Genomic DNA, 24,281 nt, shown 5'->3' on the forward strand with positions numbered 1-24,281 from the left:
GGCGCCTTGAGTGTAAGAAAGGCACATAACCACAAATAGAATGTATCGTCAAACGGTTTGCTATGACATGAGATTAGAGTCAGAAAAACAAGACAGAGTAAAAATATCTTTTCTTTTTATTTGACAGTTAGATTAAATGTAAACCGAGTACAAAAGGCGCAAGTACTTAAAGCAGAGCAAAATGGATGACAATCAGAATTCTCATCAACTAAACATTAGTGTGTGGTGTAAAATACAAAACATCCAACAAACAGAAATGATCAAAAAAATAAAACTGCAACAGCATTAAATAAATCTGAAAGCAGCGTTCAACAGTATACATAATACAGTGCATCCGGAAAGTATTCATAGCGCGTCACTTTTTCCACACTGTCATCAATCCCTTTGTCTTCATGCTTGGTTTGTGCTTTGACATGCAGACAGGTGTTGACTTTTCAAATCCTGTCCAATCAACTGAATTTACCACAGGTGAACTCCAATTAAGCTGCTGAAACATCTCAAGAATGATCAAGGAAACAGAATGTACCTCAGCTCAGTTAGAGCTTCATGGCAAAGGCTGTGAATGCGTATGTGCATGTGATTTTTCAGCTTTTTTGTTTTTAATAAATTTGCAACAATTTCAACAAATCTTTTTTCACATTGTCATTATAGGGTATTGTGTGTAAAATTTTATGGAAATAAATGAATTTAATACATTTTGGAATAAGGCTGTAACATAAATGTGGTAAAAGTGAAGCACTATAAATACTTTTTGGCTGCACTGTACATGTTGAGTCTTATTACAACTACAGTGGAATATATTTAAATCAGTAATTCATGAAATTATCGTTCAATGACCTTTTCCTCCCTGATGCAACATGATGTACCAAATGTGACAATAAAACTCAATAACGAGCTTGTAGAAAAATGTTTCACATCACATGCAAAAAGTTCACTTCTTTGTCAACCACTATCAAGATCTGTATCTGTTGCTGGTGCTACTTGATAGTATGAATGTCATTCTCAAAATTAAGACAGCATAGTGTATGAAACTATATGCTGAGAGAAGAAGAAATTCTGATCATTTAAAGGCAAACTGTGTCACAATCGATTGCACATTATATGCGCAGAATAATAAGGTATGCATGTGGACCAGTAAAACAATTTCAAGTACACAAATTTTAACTTTTTGTATGTACATATTTTTCAGTAATCTTAAAAAATAGGTCTGTAATGCATTTTTGCAATAATTTACATAATTTCAAAAGTCTGTTAATACTGATTTAAAGTATTTGAATAAAACAAAAACAGCTCAACAAAATCCTAAATATTGAACCATTCTACGTTTTCTGAACATGTCATGTAGTGAATGTCCATGTCCATCTGCTGACCATCAGTTGTATGGAGTTCTTGTGATCCATCTGGGAATGCAGATTGGGTATCAGTTCCTCTCTTATGGGCAATTACTTCTGCGTAGCTTGCTACACTGCCCGTGCTTGAAGATAAGAACAAAACAATACTTTGATTGGCAGGGACCCTTAGGAACTGTAAACCAGTAAAGGGGGGTTGGGGAAGTAGAGGTAGTGTTAGGAAATGACATCATGAGTATCGCTGTTCGGCCTCTGCCGAATTGCTACAGGTGGGAGAGGTTTGCCATAGAAATCTGCCAATGAAAGAGATTTATGAGGAAAAATGTCAGCAATATTCATTTTTAAATATCAATGATCAACAATTTTCTGCAGAATACAAGGTTAAGCTAAATCGTTAAAACATTAGTTCTCCCAAAAACATAGTTTTTATTTTTATTAATTACTCGCACTCGTCATTTCGATCTCTTGAGACTTTTATTCATCTTTGGAACACAAATTAATTATATTTTACGTTAAATTTGAGAGCTCTCTGACTCTTCAGAGAGGTTCACACTTCTGAAAAATAAATTAGATCTATATCATTTGTCAAAATATTCCATGTAACTTCATTCATTTTCCTTCGGCTTAGTCCCTTTATTTATCAGGGGTCGCCACAGCAGAATGAACTTATCCAGCATATGTTTTACACAGTGGATGCCCTTTCATCTGCAACCCAGTGCTGGGAAACACCCACACACACTCAATCATACACATACACTACGGCCACTTTAGTTTATTCAATTCACCTGTATTGCATGTGTTTGGACTTGTGGGGGAAACCGGAGCACTCGGAGGAAACCCATGCAAACACGGGGAGAACATGCAAACTCCACACAGAAACGCCAACTGACCCAGCCTGGGCTCAAACGAGTGACCTTATTGCTATGAGCCACAGTGTCGCTCCATGTAACTTCAGTGGTTCAAATGTAATCATACGAAGCTCCAAAAACACTTTTGTGTGCCAAAATACTGTAAAAACAACGTTGTTCATCAATGTCTTCTCCTTATGGTCTGTTGATCAGTAAGCACGATCACTACAGCCAGTACAACCTATTGCCATTAGGGTAAAAAGCTAAACACGTTAGTGTCATATTCCCAAGAGTAAATGCATGCCCTGACCTGATGTGACTGAAGAAAAACATTGGCGAACAAAGTCATTTTTACAGTTTTGTGGTACACGGTTGCTGGAGTAGCATGGAATATTTTGGCAATGTTTGTGGTTCCTTTTCTGGATTTTGAACATCTTATGACCCTTGCTGTCTATGGAGAGTCAGAGAGCTCTTGGATTTCATCTAAAATATCTCCATTTGTGGTCTGAAGATGAACGAAGTTCTCGTGAGGGTGAGAAATTAATAATTTTCATTTTTGGGTGAATTAATTCTTTAAAGGTGAAGTATGTAATGTATGAATTTTGTCAATATAAATTCTCTTTACCCATTTTATTTTTCCCAACTACAAATTAATTAGTTTTAAAATTAACTGGAAAATGTAAATATAAAATTTACAATCCAACAACGCCAAGTGTAGGCATCTGCAGGGAATAATGAGAGTTGCCAGATCATTAGGTGAGGCAAGAGCAGAGGGTAGTGTTTGACCATGTTTCTGACTGGCTCATGCCATACAGACCGTTGGTTTCAGATGTAATGTCAGGTTACAGTAATTGCATTGTTTAGAAACACCCACAAAAATTCTGAAATGCCCACTTATGCACAGCAGAGACCTTATTCTCAACAATGCTGCAGATTTTATTTCAACTACTTTGTAACGCCTTGAGATATCTATCTTATGTTGGTCACATGACTTCACATATGCATTTTGTGATTAGACTGACCAAACTGACCAAAAATAATACTTTGTACAAGCTTGCATTTGTCTCCTTCCACACTATACATGTATATGAATGAAAGTCAATGGAACAAAAAGCACAGTAGCTGGGTTTCCATCACCCAGTGTTAATGTGCATTTTTAAGTATCAAATGAGAAATGTCAAATTTCTATTAAACACTCCCTTATTTCAGACAAACTTCACTTGAGGTAGTTTTGGACAAAAGGGTTAATGTAAATAATGGGAAATGGAAATGCATTTGCTGAACAAACTCTGATGCAGCATACATTACACCCACACGACTAATTAGCTGTTTCCATTATGCTTGCCTTGCTTACTGTTGGTTACTAGGTTACCAATACTACAGTCACCCACTCTAAAAAGCCGTTCACACATAATGGGCTCTTTTTTATTTATCTAGGTGCAAAGTCTAAAGCGCATGATGCAAAAGCATTAAAGGTGTGTCCGAATCCACTTTTGCTATTTTAGGGATAGAAAAATTCGGTATGCGCCATAGTGCATGGTCTGACAGGGTTATGGCTGTGTTTTGAGCATAACGTGCATTAAACCAATAAGAGTGTCATCTCTCATTCCCTTTAGGAGTCAACTTTAGTTCAATTGCGCAATGGCGAATTTGCTATTTATATAGTGGACTTTCTAAGTGGAAAAACTGAATGGAAAAACTGAATGCTTCACTAGCAAGAAAACAGTTAAACAGACCATCTGCACTAGGATAAAGAATGAGCCTCCTTCATTAGGCCTCTTTACTTTCACTTTCCTTTCACTTTTACTCTTTACTCCTTTACTTTTGTGGATAAGAAAATGGTGTTGTACGCACTTCACTAAAGACACCCATTACCCTACATATTTAATTTTTAAAAGTTTTTTAAGTTTAAGTATTTTTTAACTTTGAGGGGGTGCATTTTTTTTGTTAAGCGCAAATATTTGTTTCAAAACTATTTCTAAATTTAGTTCTAATTTCCAGCAAACAAATAAATGGACAATAATAACGAAGTGTGGTCAAAAAACTGAGTTATATCCAAACGCACGTCCCATTTTTATGCCCCTGTAACCTGACATAGCACATATGTTTATGCATACATCTCCAAAACCCAACAGGTGGACAAATCTAAACTTGTTTTTTAGTAAAAACAAATATAAATATGCAAATAATAAATAATACTACTAATAATAATACTATACAAATGCAAATTGTCACGAATAAACTGAAAAAAGCCACCCCAGACATGAAGGCATGAGGTGAATTCACATTCAAACTTTTTTCTTTTAGGAAATTTGCAAAGATTTGCTTCTCGTTAGGAAAAAAAATTAAAACTAGCTATTGTGACTGTTACTTCTGAATACTATGGAAGTCAATGGATACCATTCTCTTTCTCATTCCCAGAATTTTCTTCAATTCAACTATTAAAAGAATAATATAATTATAAGAATTTTAGTTTCTGAGTGAACTATTCCATTTCACTAAGAACACAAAAACTACATACTTCACCATTTAAATTCCTAGATAAAATTGACAGAATATGAAATGAGGTGATCAAATGTCCCAGAATATTTCCTGTAAGCATCAGGAAAACAGAGAACAGATAACACACATTAGTCACAGAACAGAATATGAAGTGTTAAGGATAATATGCTAGTAGCATTTATTAGCTACAATATCAATGTGGATGGTTGTGGTAATTCTGTAGGCTGATGGTAGATGACTGTACAGGAAGGATGTGGCTGAGGCTTGCTGTTTGGATGGAGAGAAAACAAAGCTTTAAATACAGAATTGTGGGGAATGTTTACATGGTTAGGAAGCAGAATGAATGAGAAAAAAAAAGAATTTTAGTTATGCGCATGCTGGTCGATGTGACGGACATGAATCAGATGCAATGAACCAACAAATTACCAGAATGCCTTGTATCTCCAAGAGGCTCAAGTTTGGGGAGCCTAGAAACTTTAGGAGTTGCCCATCCAACTAAAACAAAGAAAAGGCCAAATAAATGAGCTGTTAGAATCATTAATATAAAGCAAAAGAAAAAAAGAACAAACTAAGACAAATCGGTGGTTATTTTTCACAAAACATCTGACTATGAAAATTTATGTTTAGCAAATGATGATATTTTTAAATGAAATCTGTTTTTCTAAGTCTAGAAAACCACAGCTTTGAGTGAAAAGTGAGAATAGAAAAGGGCTCAAGACAAAATCCAGAGGTACACACATTTTTTAAATAACTGGTGTTTGCAGATGTTTACTCCATTTGTGTTTTGACTTTAAAAAAAAGTCAGTTCAACTAGTTTCACATATATTGTTTTTCAACAATTTAAGACTTCAAATCTTTAAAAATTTGGCACTTTCATGGGTTTTCCAGTACTTAGATTTTTAAAAGTCAAACCTAAGTACTTTACGCATTTTAGCACCTTGTAAAAGATGGTTTGTAATGTTTAGTTGCGTTTTTTATTATGTTTTTTTTCTGAACTTAACAATTTGTTATACTTTTTATCCCAAACAATACAATTTATCCAACACAAAAAAATTTTCCAAACAATAGGGTACAAATAAGTAGGGTTGCATGGTTTACAGGTACTATGGTAGTATCGCGATACTATGGCTCCAAAATACTGGCGGTGCCACTGTAATTTATAAACAGTAGTATCGTCATTAACGTCTATTTACAGTTAATGTTGGATGTGGAAAGATCACTAAAATGCTCACACAATAGACCATTTTATTTTAATAGTCTGTGGAGCCCTTTAAGGTTGCAAGTTTTCTGATGTTTTCTGACAATTCAAACGCACATTTGAATCAGTTAATTTCTGTTCATCTCAATATGACTTTGTAGCTACAATAACCGCGGCAATCTCCTAAAAAGAATGACTCACAAAGTGAAATTTTGAATTACTTTGGATTTTTACCTGATAAGTCTAAAAAAAAACCAAAAAGAAACATCTTTTGACCACTTCATATAGCCTAATTTTGAGGGAAAAATGCTGTTTTTGTAACAAATTTAATTTGGTATAATTTGTATCTTTATTTTAATGTATTTTTTTGTTGGTCAGTTATCTACAAAATAAACAAAAAGAATGAATACATTTTAGGTGAAGTGATGTGCAAATAATTCTTTTTTTAATAAAAAGGGAATTATGAATTACCTATTATAACATGTAAAATACAGTTTTTTGACAATTTTCTTTATAATTTGAGTTATGAATTACAGTATTGCAATACTACTTGGTATCGTAATACTTCAGCTTGTATAGTATCGTAAGATGAATTAATAATGTTGCGACAACCCTACAAAAAAGTAGGGATGCACAATATATCAGCGGCCATATCGTTATCGGCCGATAAATGCTATTTTTAATGTTATCGTTCCGATGTCAAAATTAGGCCGATATCTTTAAGCCGATAAATTACGTGATTGTACAGAACAGCCTGCCACGCTCATGCATGAGTTGAACTTGTTCAGACTTGTCCAGTGCACTATAACGGAGCTTTCCTCACATTGTTTATAAAGTTTGAAACTCACAGCGGTTTATCATAAACTTTTCATCGATCATTTTTCCCGCAATTGACAGCAAGAACAAACATAGAAGCATTGTCTGATTGACAAGAAGCGTCTACATGTGGTTAAAGAATCCAAAATGCCAAATAGGATGAATTTATGCCGCATTTTCTAAAGTAAAACATAATATTTGTATTTAGCTTTCCGCTTGTACGGTGGCTCTGAACTGTCAAAACACCTCTCAGAAAGCTTCTTTCGAACATTACATATTTGCACATATGTATATTACTGTAACACGTTTTATTCTAGAACATTTGAGCTGGTTTCAGTCCTTAGCTCTTTCATTTTCATTTTATTTAAAATATATTTATTTAAATTTCTTGATTATTAAATCCCATTTTGTTATTTAACCTTTTATTTTATGCAACAGTCATGTTGCATGTTAAAAAAGGAAATAATACATTTATGTTAAATCATGAATATAGGTCTATAATCACCTTGCAATTTGCAAAAAACGATTTTGGTGTATATAGTTAATACACTTCATGACAACTGTTAGGGGGTGAATTTTATTTATAATGCATCGGTTTCATTTATATTAAGTTATAATAAGTCTAGATAATTAGGGCGTGGCCACTTGAGTGACAGCTAGGTCTCGCTGGTTGCCGTCACATCACCTCAGCTGATTCCGGAGAGTGAAATTTTTTTATATACTTATATGCCAATGTACCAATGTACTGATTAGCTGTAGGCTACAGTCATCTGAAGCGTTGTCATACACTGTTATGCCTGAACTTCAGCTTTACATTTACTAACACAGACTACATTTGAAGTATTAGGAAGTAGTTAGCGTTTTCCTCCTGTAGAAAAATTTCATAAGAACAATGTTTAGATGCTCAATGTATTACAACAGTGTTTTTAAAAGACTAAACACTTTATTGATATAGTATACAACCAAGCACATGTTGTCAGAAACCCAACGAGTCGCAGGTAATGAAGTATTAAGCGTTTCTCCCAAAGAAAAGCCAATCTAAGCAAAATGCTAGCAGGCATCAGTAGCTTTGCTCATGCTCCACCTCTTTGCACTTTTTTGTTTATTACCGGTTGACATGCAAACAAAATGGTGATGGTTGGCCATGGCCCCTTGTAGCTTTATTTGCGCTCTTCAGAAACCTATGGATAACATCACGGATACTACGTCCATATTTTTATACAGTCTATGAACACAACCTTGTCAAAACTGTACTAGCATTCTTTCAAGGGTGTATTTTAAACTGCTCCTATGCTTGATTTGTACACAACTGCAGGTCACCCTTTGGCCTATGCCATTTTTTTATTTCTGTGTTTTTTGGGGGGGTAATAGTTTTCTTTCTACTAAAAAGTAACATCACTGACTAAATGAACACAAACTTAATTGCTACTTAAATTCACTGTCAGCTAATTTCTATCTGTATTTTTTTTATTTATTTTTTTTCAATTTCAACAGTTTTTCATTGTTCGTGCCCGAGAAACCAGCTGTAAAATTACATTCATACCTGGTAGAGGAGGAGGGGTGGGGCTTTTGGGTGCTGCTTCTTCCATCCTCAGAGGGTCGACTCTGTGTTTGCGTTTCAACCGTAATTTCCTAGTTTTCTTTTTGGTCTGGTCCACTGCTCCTGATCAAAGATGACAAAGACTCATGCACTTCAAGAAACTGCAGCAGCAAACAGGTTCTTTATGTGATATAATAGAAAAAGCTTGAATTTGATGAACTATTCTAAAATACACTTTTATTTATTTATTACTTTCAATATGATGGAGGCCATTTGAGAAAATAGAGGTCCTACCTGATTCTGTGCTTTCTGGGGTCTGTCTCTCACTCTCTTCATCTTCCTCTTCTTCCTCCTCATCTTGAAGTGCTATTTGTTCTTGCACACTGCCCTGTTGGCCATTTTCCCTCTGTCTCTGCATCTCTTTTTCTCTGTTTAGTCTGTCTTCGTTCTGGAATTTTCATATAAAGTGAATATTGCATTCTAATGTGTTCACCCAATGGTCAAAAGTTTGGAGTCAGTTTTTATTTTATGTTTTTTTTTTAAAGAAAATTACTTTTCTCATTAAGGTGGAATTTAATAAATGTAAAAAAAATTATATATATATATATATATATATATATATATATATATATATATATATATATATATATATATATATATATATATATATATATATATATAAATTTAAATTAACTGCTTTCTAATTGTATGTAGTTTCAAATAAAATTATTAGTCCAGTCATTATTGCTTTTATTACTATTACCATTTTCAATAATAATATTAATAATAACAACAATAATAATTATTAATATTAGAGTGAATTCTGAAGGATCATGTGACTCTGTGGACTGGAGTAATGAAGCTGAAAATTCATCATTAAAATCACTGCAATAAATTATTAAATTAAATTTTAAACTACTTTTGAACAGTTAGTTTATAGTGCAATAACATTTCACAATTTTACAGTAAATGAAGCCTTGGTGTGCAGCATAAGTTTTTTTTTTTAAACATTTAAAAATCATACTGACCTCAAACTTTTGACTGGTAGTGTATGTATAAAAGAAACATTGTGGTGGCTAACCTCAGTCACAACATTGTTTATTGGTTGGAAGGGGTTGGACATGTTGAGTTCATCTAGCTCTTCCTCTTTTAATGTCCTTCCTTCTCGCTCTGCTTCCTCTCGTTCCTGTCTGTCTCTGTCAGTGCAATAACATCTTAATCAAAATCACTTTAAAATCATCACTAAACAAAAAGAGAGGAGTTTAATAAAGTATCATTATCAGAGATTTTAAATGGGTGTTCCCCATGGTACTGTTATATTCTCCCTCCAACTTTCATTGTAATTTCTGTTGTTAACAGTTATAATGTGCCTGATCGCTAGTAAGACTGAAGACATGGTACAGAATGTAACATGGTAGTGTTATAGCCCTCATCAGATGTGGATGTTTCACTTTCATAAAATATATATAACAATTTATTAATTTTTCATTCATTTTCTGCCGCTTTTCCGGGGCACTGTTCATACAGGGACGAGACGGCCCTCAACAGATCGCCTCTGATCCTCCCATGCATACTCCCATGAACCCTCAAGCACCCTGGTGAGGGTATAGAGCTGGTGCAGTGTACTACGGCCCGGACAAAAACTGCGGAGCTTGCAAACTACCTCAGTGACCTTAGCTTGGGTGATGGGTGAGTCCACCTCTGCATCCCCAGTCTCTGCTTCCTCAATGAAAGACATGTCAGTAGGGTTAAGGAGATCCTCAAAGTATTCCTTCCACCGCCCGACCACATCCCCTGTTGAGGTCAACAGCTCCCCACTTCTGCTGTAAACAGCGTCTATGTGGAGCTGCTTTCCCCTCCTGAGGTGCCGGACAGTTTGCCAGGATTACTTTGGGGCCGACCGATAGTCTTCCTCCATGGTCTCCCCGAACTCTTCCCAGGCCCGTTTTTGCTTCCGCAACTGCCCGGGCTGCAGCACGCTTGGCCTGTCGATACCCATCAGCTGTCTCGGGAGTCCTGCAAGCCAACCAAGCCCTGTAGGACTCCTTCTTCAGCTTGACGGCATCCCTTACTTTCAGTGTCCACCACCGGGTTCATGGATTGCCGCCCTGACAGGCACCACAGACCTTACGGCCACAGCTCCTCACGGCCGCGTTAACAATGGAGTCTGAGAACATGGACCACTCAGTCTCAATGTCTCCAGCCTCCCTCGGGATGTGGTCAAAGCTCTTCCAGAAGTTCAGCAAGACGTTCCCAGAGGACCCTCATAATACGCTTGGGCCTACCAGGTCTGTTCAGCTTTCCCCCCTGCCAGCGGATCTAACTTACTACCATGTGGTGATCAGTTGACAGCTCTGCCCCTCTCTTTACCCAAGTGTCCAAGACATACTGTCGAAGATCAGGTGATACAACCACAAAGTCGATCATTGACCTCCTCCCCAGGGTGTCCTGGTGCCATGTGCACTGATGGACACCCTTATGCTTGAACATTGTGTTCGTTATGGACAAACTGTGATTAGCACAGAAGTCCATATACAAAACACCACTCGGGTTCATATCAGGGAGGCCATTCCTCCCAATCACGCCTCTCCAGTTATCACTGTCATTACCCACGTGGGCATTGAAGTCCCCCAGTAGAACAATGGAGTCCTCAGTCTGTGCACCTTCCAGCACCCCTCCCAAGGACTTCAAGAATGCTGGGTACTCTGCACTGGTGTTTGGCCTGTAGGCACGAACCACAGTGAGAGACCTATCCCCGACGCAAAGGCACAGGGAGGCGACCCTCTCGTTCACCGGGGAAAACTCCAACACATGGCGGCTAAGTTGGAGAGCTAAAAGCAAGCCCACACCAGCCCGCCCCCTATCACCGTGAACAACTCCAGAGTAGAAGAAAGTCCAGCCCTTCTCAAAAAGTTGAGTTCCAGAGCCCCAGCTGTGCGTGGAGGTGAGCCCAACTATCTCTAGTCAGTATCGTTCCACCTCCTGCACAAGCTCGGGCTCCTTCCCTCCCAGTGAGGTGACATTCCATTTCCCAAGAGCCAGTTTCTGTACCTGACGATCGGGTTGTTGTGGTCCTAACCTTCGACCACCATCAGTTTCACAATGCACCGGCCCCTTACGGCTGCCCCTGCAAGTGGTGGGCCTGCGGAAGGATGGTCCCACATCGCTCCTTCGGGCTAAGCCCAGCCGGATTCCATGGGAAAAAACCCGGCCACCAGGCGCTCGTATGCGAGCCCCAACCCCAGGCCTGGCTCCAGGGTGGGGCCTCGGCTGCGCCATACCGGGCGACGTCACAGTCCTTGATGTCGTTGTACTCATAAGCGGTTTTTGAACCGCACTTAGTCTGACCTGTCACCTAAGACCTGTTTGCCTTGGGAGACACTACCAGGTGCATTAGCCCCCAACAACATAGCTCTTAGGATCGCTCAGGCACTCAAACCCCTCCACCACGATAAGGTGGCAGTTCATGGAGGAGATATATAACAATACATCTTGTACACATGTACATCTAAGTGTAATCTATTTTTTATTGATCTGTTGTTTTGGAAACATGTATAACAATATGATTCCAAAACAACAAATCAATAAAAAATAGATTACACTTAGATGTACAACAAACATTTATACAACAGAGTAAACAATCATTTTAAGGAGTTTGCTGTAAAACAAAAAAAAAACTAAACAAAACTGGAAATATTTCAATACAAAAGTAAAGAAAACAACCTCAGTTATGCCTCATTCACACTATGAGTGACTCGCAATAGCAAAGCGACAAGTGACTATTGATTTCAACGGAGAGCGAGCGGCATCGACCGTTGGCGACCAGGTGAGCGTGTCGAGCGACGCAACAAAATTGAGAATCCTTCAACTTTATGCAAATAAAAAGCGACTTTCTTGAGCAATTAATTTCTTCTGATTCAGTTGCCTAAAGGAGAAATGACTAGGAATAATACACTGCAGAAAATGGTCAAACTACTTGCTCCACAAACAAGTGTTTGCATGATTATACAGACAAAGCAGAATCATATAATAAGAAAATGTCGATTTGCAACGTTAAGGAGCATAACAAGCTGTTTTTAACGTCTAAAAATAAATGGAAGTGAATGAGATTGGAAGTCTCAAGCTAAAAACATTAAAATGACTACGCCCACTCATAAGTGAAGAATAAGATCAATAGATCTACACAGACCTGTGTTTGCAGCAGGTCGCCAACCAAAGCAACCAGTAGCTACAATGTCACTTCTAGTGAGAATAAAGCATCAATTTGAATTTTTTAATATGACATTTAGAACTATTTAAAACTAAATGACATTATGGTTAACTACAATCTTTATGAGTCACTGACTAACATTACACTTCCAACATATCAACAAAAGAGTAATCAGCAACAATCTGAATGACAAGTTTTGTAAGCTTACTGACCTCTCTTCTCTGATCCGCCGAACTCTCTCTGCTCTTTCTTTCTTGTCTTGTTCTTCCTGAGCCTTCTGTTCGGCTGTGTCTTTTTGCACACGTTCTGAAATTGCCTCGTAGTCCTTGGCAATGTTATTCAGGAGCCAGTTAAGCCCATTTTTAATGGACTTGTCAACTTTCTTACCATAACCCAAGACAGCTGAACAGGGCTCCTGAGAGTAAATGGAACGGCATATAAATAAATTTCTGTTAATAAATTTAATGATTAAAAAAATGTGAGTGAAAATAAATCTAATTTTCATTTTTCACCTTGCCCAAAGTCAAGATTTAGTTATCACACCAGACTCAAGTTATGATAAATTGTGATTAAATAATAACTCACAATCTGGCAAAGGCATTTATTCTCGTTGACAAGCTTCTCCAGTGACAGGGTCTCAATGATATCTGCTTCAGCCAATGCCCCATCTTGGTCCTGTTTATTAGCCAGTCTGTAAGCCAATCAGAAGAAAAAAGCATGTGAATGTCATTTGGTAAGCTGTCACAAACAAATGACTTGAGGTCTAAACTTGAGGTGGACAGAATAATTAGCCTTGTGTCGCAGAGCACTCTTGACTTATTAGCACACTTTAAGCTATATTTAGTCAAGGACTTCATCTGCTCCTCACTACCTCAGTTAATTGGACCTATTGCAACTTGTTTAACAGCCCAACAGATATACAGATGATGTACTGCACATTTAGAGCACACCGCCCCATTCCACAGGCAGGGCTTGCGGATATGAGGATGCTCTTCACTTATTACAGCTCGGCATTCATCAAACCCTCTAGGCTCATTAGCAAACTCAAGGTCTTAGCTCTAAACACCATTTTTTCTGACAGGCAGGCAGGGCTGATGAGGAAAGGTTCCAAACATCATCAACAGCTGTTTAAAAATGTGTGTTATTACTTAACAAAGATACTTACCTTTTTTACAGTACTTCTTGCTTAACACAGTGGGACTGATTTGTTTAAATACAGTTAGGTCCATAAATATTGGGACATCAACACAATTCTGACATTTTTGGATCTGTACACCAACACAATGGATTTGAAATTAAATGAACAAGATGTGTTTTAACTGCAGATTGTCAGCTTTAATTTACATTGTAAATCAGGTGAATGCTGTAGGAATTACAACAGTTTATGTGCCTCCCACTTGTTAAGGGACCAAAAGTCATTAGACAGAATATTAATCATAAATCAAACTTTCACTTTTTAATTCTTGGTTGCAAATTATTTGCAGTCAATTACAGTCTGAAGTCTAGAACGCAAAGACATCACCATATGGTGGATTTCATACCTGGTGGTGCTCTGCCAGGTCTCTAAAGCAACTGTCTTTAGTTCCTGCTTATTCTTAGGGCATTTTCCTTCAGTTTTGTCTTCAGCAAGTGAAATGCATGCTCAATCGGATTCAGATCAGGAGATTGCCTTGGCCATTGCATAACATTCCACTTCTTTCCTTTCAAAAAGTCTCTGGTTGCTTTTGCAGTATGCTTTGGGTCATTCTCCAACTGCAATGTGAAGCACTGTCTAATGAGTTCTGAAGTATTTGGTTTAATATGAGCAGAAAATACTGCCTGAAACACTTTAGAATGCATCCTGCTGCTTTTGTCAGCAGTCACATCATCAATAAATACAAGAGAACCAGTTCCATTGACAGCCATACATGCCCACGTCATGTCACTACTACCACCATGCTTCACTGCTAAGGATCATGAGCAGTTCCTTTCTTTCTCCATAATCTTCTCTTCCCATCACTCTGGTACAAGTTGATCTTCATCTCATTTGTCCATAGGACATTGTTCCAGCACTGTGAAGGCTTTTTTAAAACTATAATCTGTCCTTCCTGTTTTTGAGACTCACCAATGGTTTACATCTTGTGGTGAACTCTCCGTATTCACTCTGGTGTAGTCTTCTCTTGATTGTTGACCTTGACAAACATACACCTACCTACTGAAGAGTGTTCTTGATCTGGACAACTGTTGTAAAGGGTGTTTTCTTCACCAGGGAAAGAATTCTTTGGTCACCACAGTTGTTTCCGTGGTTTTCTGGTGTTTCTGAGCTCACTGGTGCATTCTTTCTTTTTAATAATGCTCCAAACATTTTTTTGGCTACACCTATTGTTTTTGCTATCTCTCTGATGGTTTGAATATTTTTCCAGACACATTTAGCTGCTAGATGTTAGTCAGATAACGTTTTTATGTTCCTTGTTAATGCCAACCGTGTAAATAATTATCGATTAAATTGCTTATCATAATCTGTTGTTTGTTTACCTTCAAGCTCTGCTTCCTTCAGTTGTTCGACGCATCGCGTATGCCCGTGAAGCAGCCAGTGAGCGCCAGCACACACGCATATATCATGTACATCTCGACATGCGAAAGTGTTCCTCTATATTTTCACAGAACTTGTTCACAATACTGATTCATCCACACAGTATTGTAGTCAAATGTACTGTAGTCAAATGTTAACAAATACAAGCCCAGCCGTTTAGAGGTCATTTCTGGTTAATGTCAGAATTTACAGCTATTTTGGAATGGATGTGTAAATGGTCTTTTCCGGAAAAATTCCAGAATGTCCTCGCCTGTGAGAACAGTGCTTTTTTTTTAAAATTACCAGTAAAGTCGTTACGGAAATTTTCCGGATATTTACCGGTATCACTGTGTGAAAGGGGCTATTGGCTTGAGTTACTAAAGGTTTGGCTATAGCAGCCCGGCCATAAATTGACCCTGTGGAGCTCCCGACAAACAGTTTTGGTAAAAACAGGAGAGCTGAGGTGTATATTTAATTCTACAGTGAGTTGGGGAGCTGTGGTTTTATGTTTTTTGGATGCAAGCCTGTTTAGCACCTGGACATCCCTTTCAGACAGCTTCCTCTCGTGTCCACAGTTACTCCAGCTGGATATGGTTAATCATTCATGGTGGTATGCTGATATTACACTGTATACTGTGGATCTTGATAAGTCACAAAGACTTGCTGTCTTGTTCACATATGCACCGGCCAGATGAGCACCAACAATTTGTGCTCATTTGAACACTGATATGTCACCCATAAAGTTGTGTGCATTGCAATATTTTAAGCAAAACTGTGCAATTACTCAGTTAATTAAACCTCCACACTCTGCTCTTAATGGTGGAATATGCAATCAAGGAAGATGGAAATAAATACATGTCACAGTTAGCCACACTTAAACAAAGCTGCGGTGCCTGATTACTGAATTAACCTGGCCCAGATTTTTTTTTGCTAAAAGGTTATCGAGTCAGAATTGGATTATTGCTGAACTGATCGATTAGCAATTAAGGGTTATATGCAAAATTGCATTTAAAAAATTTAGGTTTATACATAATTATAATAATTATACCAGGTCACCAAAAATGAGAGCCTTGTATGACGATCAATACTTGTAGTGGCCATTAAGTTACATTTAATGGCAAGAATATGCAATGTAAAAACTCACACTAAAACAGGTTTGCCTGCAATACGAGGATGCCGGAGAACCTCAGCCATAGTGTCTCTGGTCTCCTGGATTCTCTGGACATCACTGGAGTCCACAACAAACACCACTCCATAAGACTCAGAGTAGTAGTTTTTCCAAATGCCACGAATACGCTTCCCGCCACCCAGGTCAAAGATTGTGACCTCAAATTTTCCCTGCTTCAGGTCCACCTTTGAAAAGCCCACTGTAGGTGCTACATCTAAAGGGCTTTCTATGAAAAAAAATATATAATAATTATAATAATGTCAGAAAAATTCTACATCTTTAAAACACAGCAAAAAATTTATTTATTTAGAAATTAATGGAGAACTAAGGTGCATATTTACCTCCCTGGATTCCTCTGACTGTCGCTGTTTTTCCAGCATTGTCCAGTCCCACCATTACTAATGTCACCTTCCTGCAAGAACACAGAAACAGCTTCATTTAATTAAGTGTCATCCACACATCAAACAAAGGTCAAGGCAACCTAACGATTAATAATTTTTGGTGTAATGAGGTTAGATTGAGATATTATGAGAGAGCTCAGTGGCAAACAACAGTTGATGATAAAGGGGAAAAAAACATTTAAAACAACTGTTCTGAGAAAATTACTGTACATTGATGCTTACTTTACAAACCTTATGTGCCAGTTTCAGTTAAAGTTATTCAAAAGATTTTAAATGTAAATCTTTAAATTTATGGTGTAAAGAAGTATGACATTTAAAATATTTTCTTAAACATTTAGTGTACATTTGGATTTATCATTAAAAAATATTATATACATAATTTATTCATTTAAAAAATAAAAACATTAACCGTTCACCTTGCTTAAAAGACTCAAGGCATAATTATCTAAACGGGTCCCTTATTATTATGTTTTCTTCCCCCTGCATCTTAGTCACACCACATTAGTCTGATTTGTTGGATGATTTCCAATAATTAATTTACAGGTTTTTAGAAATATTTTTCCTCAGGAAATAATGAAATATTTGTCCAAATAACTTCACAATTTCAAGAAAGTATTTTTTTTATTTGTTTTCATTTTGAAATTAGGATTTATGCAGGGCACACAATTTGTTTGCGTATTCCATGTCCCAAAATGTCTTTAAAAAAGTTTTGTTTATAAAAGCAACAAGCTAATCACAGAAGAGGTATACTGTACAGGTATGACCAAAAATCTTGTGTCATTGACAAACTTTCTGACATTTTTAATAAAGAAATAATTAAATGAACTGGCATTAAGTTATGAATTCACCCCAGCTGGCTATTCTGTACATTATCTGTTTACTGTTACTGTAAACTGTATTATCCCCTTTATATATTTACACCTTATATACCGTAACACACACTTAAGACAAACATCACACACCATTAAAAGTACTAAAAACAGCTGCTACCTCTTTCAATTAAAATTCAGCCACTCCATAGTACAAGGAACAAATGAAAATTTTAATCTGTTGGTCCTATACAGAGATCATGAGAAAAAGGGTTTGAAATTAATCAAAAAGAGAATGGGAAATGCCAGAAGTAATCTGATTAGCTTTAACACCCGAATTTCATACAAGTTGGATAACCCTTGCACTTTCATCCCTAATACTTTGCTGCAGGTATTTAAAACCTTAGTGACTTCTTCCGATTAAGCATCATCTCATGACTGGTAAAATAAACAGGAATAAATATGATGATTCAGCACACTGTACTTCACAAAGTAATATAAATTTTTTACTACAATAACAACATCAGAAAGACACATTCAATTCTTTGTCCAGTCATTAAAATGTGCATAGTGTACTGAATTAACTAGTTTTAGCAAACGGGCAGTGGGTGAATCCATAACTTAATGCCAGCTGTTTTTTTTGTTTTGTTTTCTAAAATGTTCTATGTAATTTTTATGGAATGTTTGATGCACCTCTCCTACATATATGGCAGTTTTGGGACATAAAATTTGCACAAAAATTCATCACAATCTGTAAAATTACACTTGTTTGAACCTCAGACTAGGCATGGGACAATAACCAGTTTAAAGGTTTACCATTGTTTGGAAAAGACAAGGTTTTAAAACTGCAAAAAAAAAAAATAAAATTGTTATACCATTCCCAAGGTATATGTAAGTTGTTGTTTTTTTTTAACTACCATTTTATTTATTTTCTTAAAAGGACCCTCCACATGAAAAGCTACTGCTCAGCCCATGATTCAGCAAATATCTACAAATCTCTTTTACATCGACATCCTATTGACCAACTAGACCTGAACAGTGCAATGGCTGTCCACAGAAAAGAAAGATATCCAAAGACACTTTTTCAAGTTTAAAGAAATCTTTGTTTTAGAAACTAATGAAAATAACAGAAGTTAATGGTTTATTTGAATTATTTAGCCTGACATGTGTACTGTTCAAAAATACTTTAAATGTTTCCTAAAATAAAAGATATTGTGTTCAATATTGTGTTTTTTTTTTTTGTTTTTTTTTAACCCAGACATTTAAAAAGAACATATTTTAGAGCAATAATCATCACAATGCCGTGATACAATGAAACAGTGATATTTTTATCTAAGTTATCATACTCGGACCTCCAGAAGAGACTCAAGTTGAGACATAAAAAACACATGCGTTGAATAACAAAAATATCCTGAAATAACATGGGAATTCTGCTAACCATCATCAACCTCGATGGCTAATTCGATGGCTAATTCTGAAGTCATGACATGCAGTGTAAACAAACGCTGCAACCCCCTACAAATACTAAGCTAAACTCCTTACACTTACCAAACACACACACACACACACAATCAGATACTTAACTGCGGCACTTGCGCCGCAAGGACATCCAGCGCACTATCCAGGTGACAGTTTTCTGCAACCAGGAAGCCTTCATCGAGACTGGGAATAGATCAAGATGACAGCTAGCTTCCCCTAACTTCAGTTGTTGTCGATAAACAAACACACACACACACACACACTCTTTCTCTCTCGTCTCTGCTGGCCTATAGTCGGCTCTGTATCTAAGAGATTAGCCGGGGATTTCTACTTAACCTAAAAAGATCAGTGACAGGGTGTTAAAGGACGTGACACGTTCAGCCAATGAAATTAAGACAATAACTTTGACAGTTGGCCGTCACCTTTGGCCTCAAGAACTGTCATTGGAGTGTCTTCATGTTATAACTGTCACTCTTCTTGTCACTGATCGATTGTTAGGTATGATGAACTGAATGACCCAGATTTAGGCTTATGAAGCATTGTGTTTCAGCAACAGCAGGCAATGTGAGTAATCAGATATTTATCACTCGGGGTTAAGCCTATGCACGATTGTGAGTCATGTTCAAACATGTACAGTGAGTGGTTTAGCAAAGGGACGATCAATAGAGAGCATCTCGATAGAACTTAAGAACTTTAGAAAACTTTCACAAATTAATTTGTAAAAGTCTAAAGAGCTGCTTGAGAAAATAAAAATCTATTCTTTGATATTTAAAAATATTTAAAATATAAAAACTTGTTTAAAAAATCTAAAACTTCAACAATAACAAAAAAACATGTTTTAACTGAAGTACTAAGAAGACAAAAGATCTAAATGTGTAAAAATAGAAATATCAAATATAAATTATATATTACATTATTATTAAATTAGCATCTCCTTCATACACAAAGACACAGTTTACCGAGACTCTTCACTTACATGAGTAAGCATTTACAATATTTTAGAAATAATTTGATTTATGATGACACATAAGAATACACACATCTATATATATGAAAAACTATTTATTTATTTTTACCTATCTATCTAGCTATTAGGCTTGGCTGGTATCCAAATTTGATACCGTCAAACCTCCTGCCTATTTTACCTCGGTGTAGATGAATTACTGGTTTGTAAACATTCAGGATTATATTGATTACATATTATATATATTATTTACATAATGTTTTCAGCGTATTATAAGAGCTTGTCACCCAGTGATAAGCAGTTATTTGGCAAAATTAACATTAAAGTGAGCGGTGCTCATCTGACAGGTCTATGTGCGATAGCACCCTCCCAATGAATATTGGATGAGACAAAATGGGCAAGCATCCAGCCCGAAATATACAACTATCTCATTGAAACTCCAAGTGTTTTTACAAGAGAGAAGTTATAGGCCTACAAGTCTTTGGATGCCAACAATTTTGTTCAGTGTGGTCATGTGCAAGAAATAATGTTCCATGATTATCAGATTCAGAACAGAGGTTCTGCATAGCCAAAGACAAGGAAATAAGATGAAGCTATACAAGGCATGGGTAATCATCAACAAGCAAAACTGCTGCATTCTGACAGCGAACTGCATCTGTATGGCAGGGAATGCGAGCGACATTTTTACATTTCATTCTAAGCATTCAGTGTCTGCAGTTTAATTATCCATATTTAACTGTTTTTGCTGAAATCACTGCTGCAATCAAAAAACAGTGATGTGTATGATTCAGCCTAGCATAAACTTACCTGATATGAAATAAAAACTGCAGAGTCAAGCATTTTTAATTAGGTCCTCACTCCATTTAGCTCCCTTTTAGTCAAAGACGTCAAATTTGGCATCCTACCGCACAACACGTCATGTTTGCTATTGCAACCGGTCTTTTTTTGCAACCAGGAACCCATGTGATGTCATGTGTGACGTAGGTTGGTAATTCCTCAACACGGTATTACCATGGATAATTTAAAAAAATTATGACGCAAGGCTCAGACTGATCAAACCAGCGACCTTCCGCATGGGAGTAGGTTGCTCTACCGAGAAAGCATAAGTGCATTGTTTTTTATGATGGTACAGTTGAAGTCAGAACTATTAAACCCCCTGAATTATTAGCCCCTGTGTTTATTTTTTTTTAAACACATTTGTAAACATAATAGTTTTAATAACTCATTTCTAATAACTGATTTTATTTATCTTTGCCATGATGACAGTAAATAATATTTTACTAGGTATTTTTCAAGCCACTTCTATACAGCTTAAAGTGACATTTAAAGGCTTAACTAGGTTAATTAGGTTAACTAGGCAGGTTAGGGTAATTAGGCAAGTTATTGTATACCGATGGTTTGTTCTGTAGACAGTCGAGAAAAATATAGCTATATATAATATATATAATATATAAAATATTTTTTAAAAAATTAAAAACTGCTTTAATTTTAGCCGAAATAAAACAAATAAGACTTTCTCCAGAGGAAAAAATATTATCAGACATACTGGGAAAATTTCCTGGCTCTGTTAAACATAATTTGGGAAATAAGAAAATAAATTTCAAAGGGGGTTTATTAAATTCTGATTGCAACAGTATAGGTTTTTAAACTGAACACCTGTAATATTGACTTTCATAGTTTCATAGTAGAAAAAACATAAACGTTGAAAAAAATGATGACAAACAAAAACGTCATTTTAGGGTGAGTCATCCCTTTAAGTGTCCAAGCAGCATATGTAAAGTTACTCGACCCACTGAACAAATATGACATGTATATTTAACGTTACGAGCAATTTCAGCGTTATGAATGTGACATTTGACGTAAAATCTCAAAACATAAATTTACAGAGAAAGTATATGTTAACATTATATTGAAACATCTGTTTATATTTTCCAAAACAACTGACCATAGAGTTATGGGACCAGAAAAATATCAATCTGTAAACATTTATTATATTTTAAATAATATAAATAAACCTGCATTATGGATATAGTTTCAACAGTATACAACATATTTGTAGAAATTTTGTGAATTAAACAGCACAACCCAACATAAACAATGCTAATCTAAAGGATAAGAGTTGGCTCTCTATAGAACAAACATGATTGATTTTATTTTATTTTACATTTTTGCATTTATGAGGAAAAAGCTTGGTTATGAACGTGACATCTCTCCGTTCTGGATGTGACAGATGTGAAATTGGCACTTGTGTGACTTTGGTAAATCAAATATAATTTTGAAAGCATTGGCAGGCATTTTAGAGTATTTTTACAGTACTGTGAAACAAGCCCACACACACACACACACACACACACACACACACACACACACACACACACACACACAAAAACTTAGATAGGATTTTGCTATTTTGGTAAAATCATGTTTTTTCATAGCAAGGTTGACATTTTAATGGAATTGCTCCTATCTATCTATCTATCTATCTATCTATCTATAAAATGATGCATATTTTGCCAACAAAATATTTATCAATTTAACTAAACACAAAAACTAAAATAACATCTGAAAACATCTGACATAATAATTTAAAATATATTTACAAATAAACTAATTTCTCATGATTGCCTTTTTTTCACCAAAAGTGAAAGGTAACCATGACTGTCAGTGTACCAATTATCTCTTCAGTTTAACAATAGCCTATATGATGAGACAATGTTATATTATTAAAATAGCTTTCATATTAAAAAATTAAATCACAAAGGGTGACGAATTTATAATAATGTTAACATCTTAACAATAACAATCATTATAGAGGTTTGAATAGGTTTTAAGTACGAAAAAATATATAATTTACTCACCCTCAAGTGGTTCCAAACCTTGTTTGGGAGTCTTTCTTCTGTTGAACACTAATAAAGAAATTCTGAAGAATGCTGAACACCTCTAACTATTGACTTAAATTCAATAGTAGGAAAAAAACAAATACCATGGAAGTCAATGATTAATGACTGGTTTTCAGCTTTCACCAATATATACTATTTTGTGATTAACAGAAGAAAGAACGAGTAAAATGGTAAAAAAAATTATGACAGAAATGTCATTTTTGGGTAAGCTATCCCTTTAAGTGTCGAAATAGCATATGTAGCGTTACTCGACCAGCTGAACAAATATGACATTTACGTTATGACATTACAGTTTGTTTCATTAACTAGTCTGCTTAGAAAAAAAGTTAATATCTTAACGTTACTATCTTTCTGACAAAAAAAAAAAAAGAATGAAGTTGTATGAAACTCACCTTGCAGGTTCTCTCCATCGTTTCAACCAGTTGCAACAGTTCGCCATCAGATTGAACATTTCACCCCTAAATGCTTTCACTGGGGTTTATTATTTCATCACAGTCGTTTTATCTTATTATTAACGTTACCAATTAACGCCTCTCCTTTGTATGGTTAAGCAACCCGTTATCTGCTAACACGCTTTTATTTGACTAAGTTATCTGAGTGACTCGTAAAGATCTGTGTACAAACATTTTGGCTATTATATGATAATAACGTCAAAATTAAACAAAACTGGTGAGCTAAGATAATGTTACATAGCTTAATTATTAAACGATCACTTACAACGCGGACCATTACAGTTTAGTTTCATTTTGCTCCCCCGAATCAAAGTAGTCTCACTGAGGGCTAACCAGTTAGCCATTTCTTACGATGCATTGAAACTATAAAATTGCACATAATGCAGAAATTCTCATCTAATTAAACCCTGACTGTGCGCACGGTTTTTAAAACATCCCCTATTCGCACTCTTAATTTAAATTCACTGTTAGCACAGATACTACTGGGGTAACGTTAACTGTTAGCTCGCTAGCAATCCGCTTTGTTTACCAAGCTGAATCTGGCTGCTATGGCTGCAGCCGCTATTACGTTGAGGGTCGGGGTTGCCAGGTGTTTACAAATTGTATGATAGAATATAGAATTCTGCTAAGGATCATATAGAGTTTAATTTAATTCTTTCAAAATGTAATTTTCTATTGTACAATATTCATACATATACACTTCATGACACCGTCTCAATCAAAGTGTCACAGAACGAATACATACAGAAAGATTTGGCAACTGTGGACTTGCCTTTGATCAAACTTGAACAGCGCCTCTTGTGGACGGGGAGGTAACAAACTTTATTCTAGTTATTTTGACCACATACATTTGTAGCTGTTCTACAATTTAGAAATTACAATCCTAAAATTCGTTAAATATATGTCTGCTAAATATATGCAAGTGTAAAAACGCTTTACAGTTTCATTCAACTGCAGGCAAGCTAATTGTATGTGTGTACCGAAGGCCTATATGTAATACTATATCTGTATATCAATATAAAGCCCCAGTGCAAATTTGCCTAATTCTAATAATAATCCACACTGAATTAGTCTCAAATTTTAATTCTGTTCAT

General features: G+C 36.1%; 1 protein-coding gene across 3 annotated transcripts; it reads right to left on the reverse strand.

Moving 5' to 3' along the window:
- Positions 1-98: 98 nt before the first annotated feature.
- On the reverse strand, positions 99-23,717 carry arl13b (ADP-ribosylation factor-like 13b). 3 transcript variants are annotated; one of them, XM_056458176.1, is made up of 10 exons: positions 23,128-23,717; positions 16,524-16,594; positions 16,159-16,408; positions 13,049-13,154; positions 12,676-12,878; positions 9,335-9,449; positions 8,548-8,701; positions 8,257-8,376; positions 5,126-5,194; positions 99-1,474 (listed from the first exon to the last, which is right to left on the reverse strand). In XM_056458176.1, the coding sequence occupies exons 1-10, from the start codon at positions 23,184-23,186 to the stop codon at positions 1,461-1,463; spliced, it is 1,161 nt and encodes a 386-aa protein (XP_056314151.1). In that variant the 5' UTR covers positions 23,187-23,717; the 3' UTR covers positions 99-1,460. The 3 variants fall into 3 exon arrangements, with proteins under 3 accessions (XP_056314151.1, XP_056314135.1, XP_056314144.1); XM_056458160.1 differs by having other exon boundaries at positions 99-1,642; XM_056458169.1 differs by lacking the exon at positions 99-1,474 and adding an exon at positions 1,650-4,966.
- Between the last annotated feature and the right edge of the window lie 564 nt (positions 23,718-24,281).

The sequence above is a fragment of the Danio aesculapii genome, chromosome 1, assembly GCF_903798145.1.
Source record: "Danio aesculapii chromosome 1, fDanAes4.1, whole genome shotgun sequence".
Classification (NCBI taxonomy): Eukaryota; Metazoa; Chordata; class Actinopteri; order Cypriniformes; family Danionidae; genus Danio; species Danio aesculapii.

Bases quoted from the DNA above. Each gene is read 5' to 3' on its own strand.
- arl13b (XM_056458160.1), bottom strand. From the start codon at position 23,186: ATGTTCAATCTGATGGCGAACTGTTGCAACTGGTTGAAACGATGGAGA. The intron at 8,377-8,547 runs GTAGGACCTCTA...ATCTTTGATCAG, and splicing joins CCCAGAAAGCACAGAATCAG to GAGCAGTGGACCAGACCAAA. The intron at 1,643-5,125 runs GTAATTTGTTGG...TTTCATTGGCAG, and splicing joins TGGAGATACAAGGCATTCTG to ATTTCTATGGCAAACCTCTC.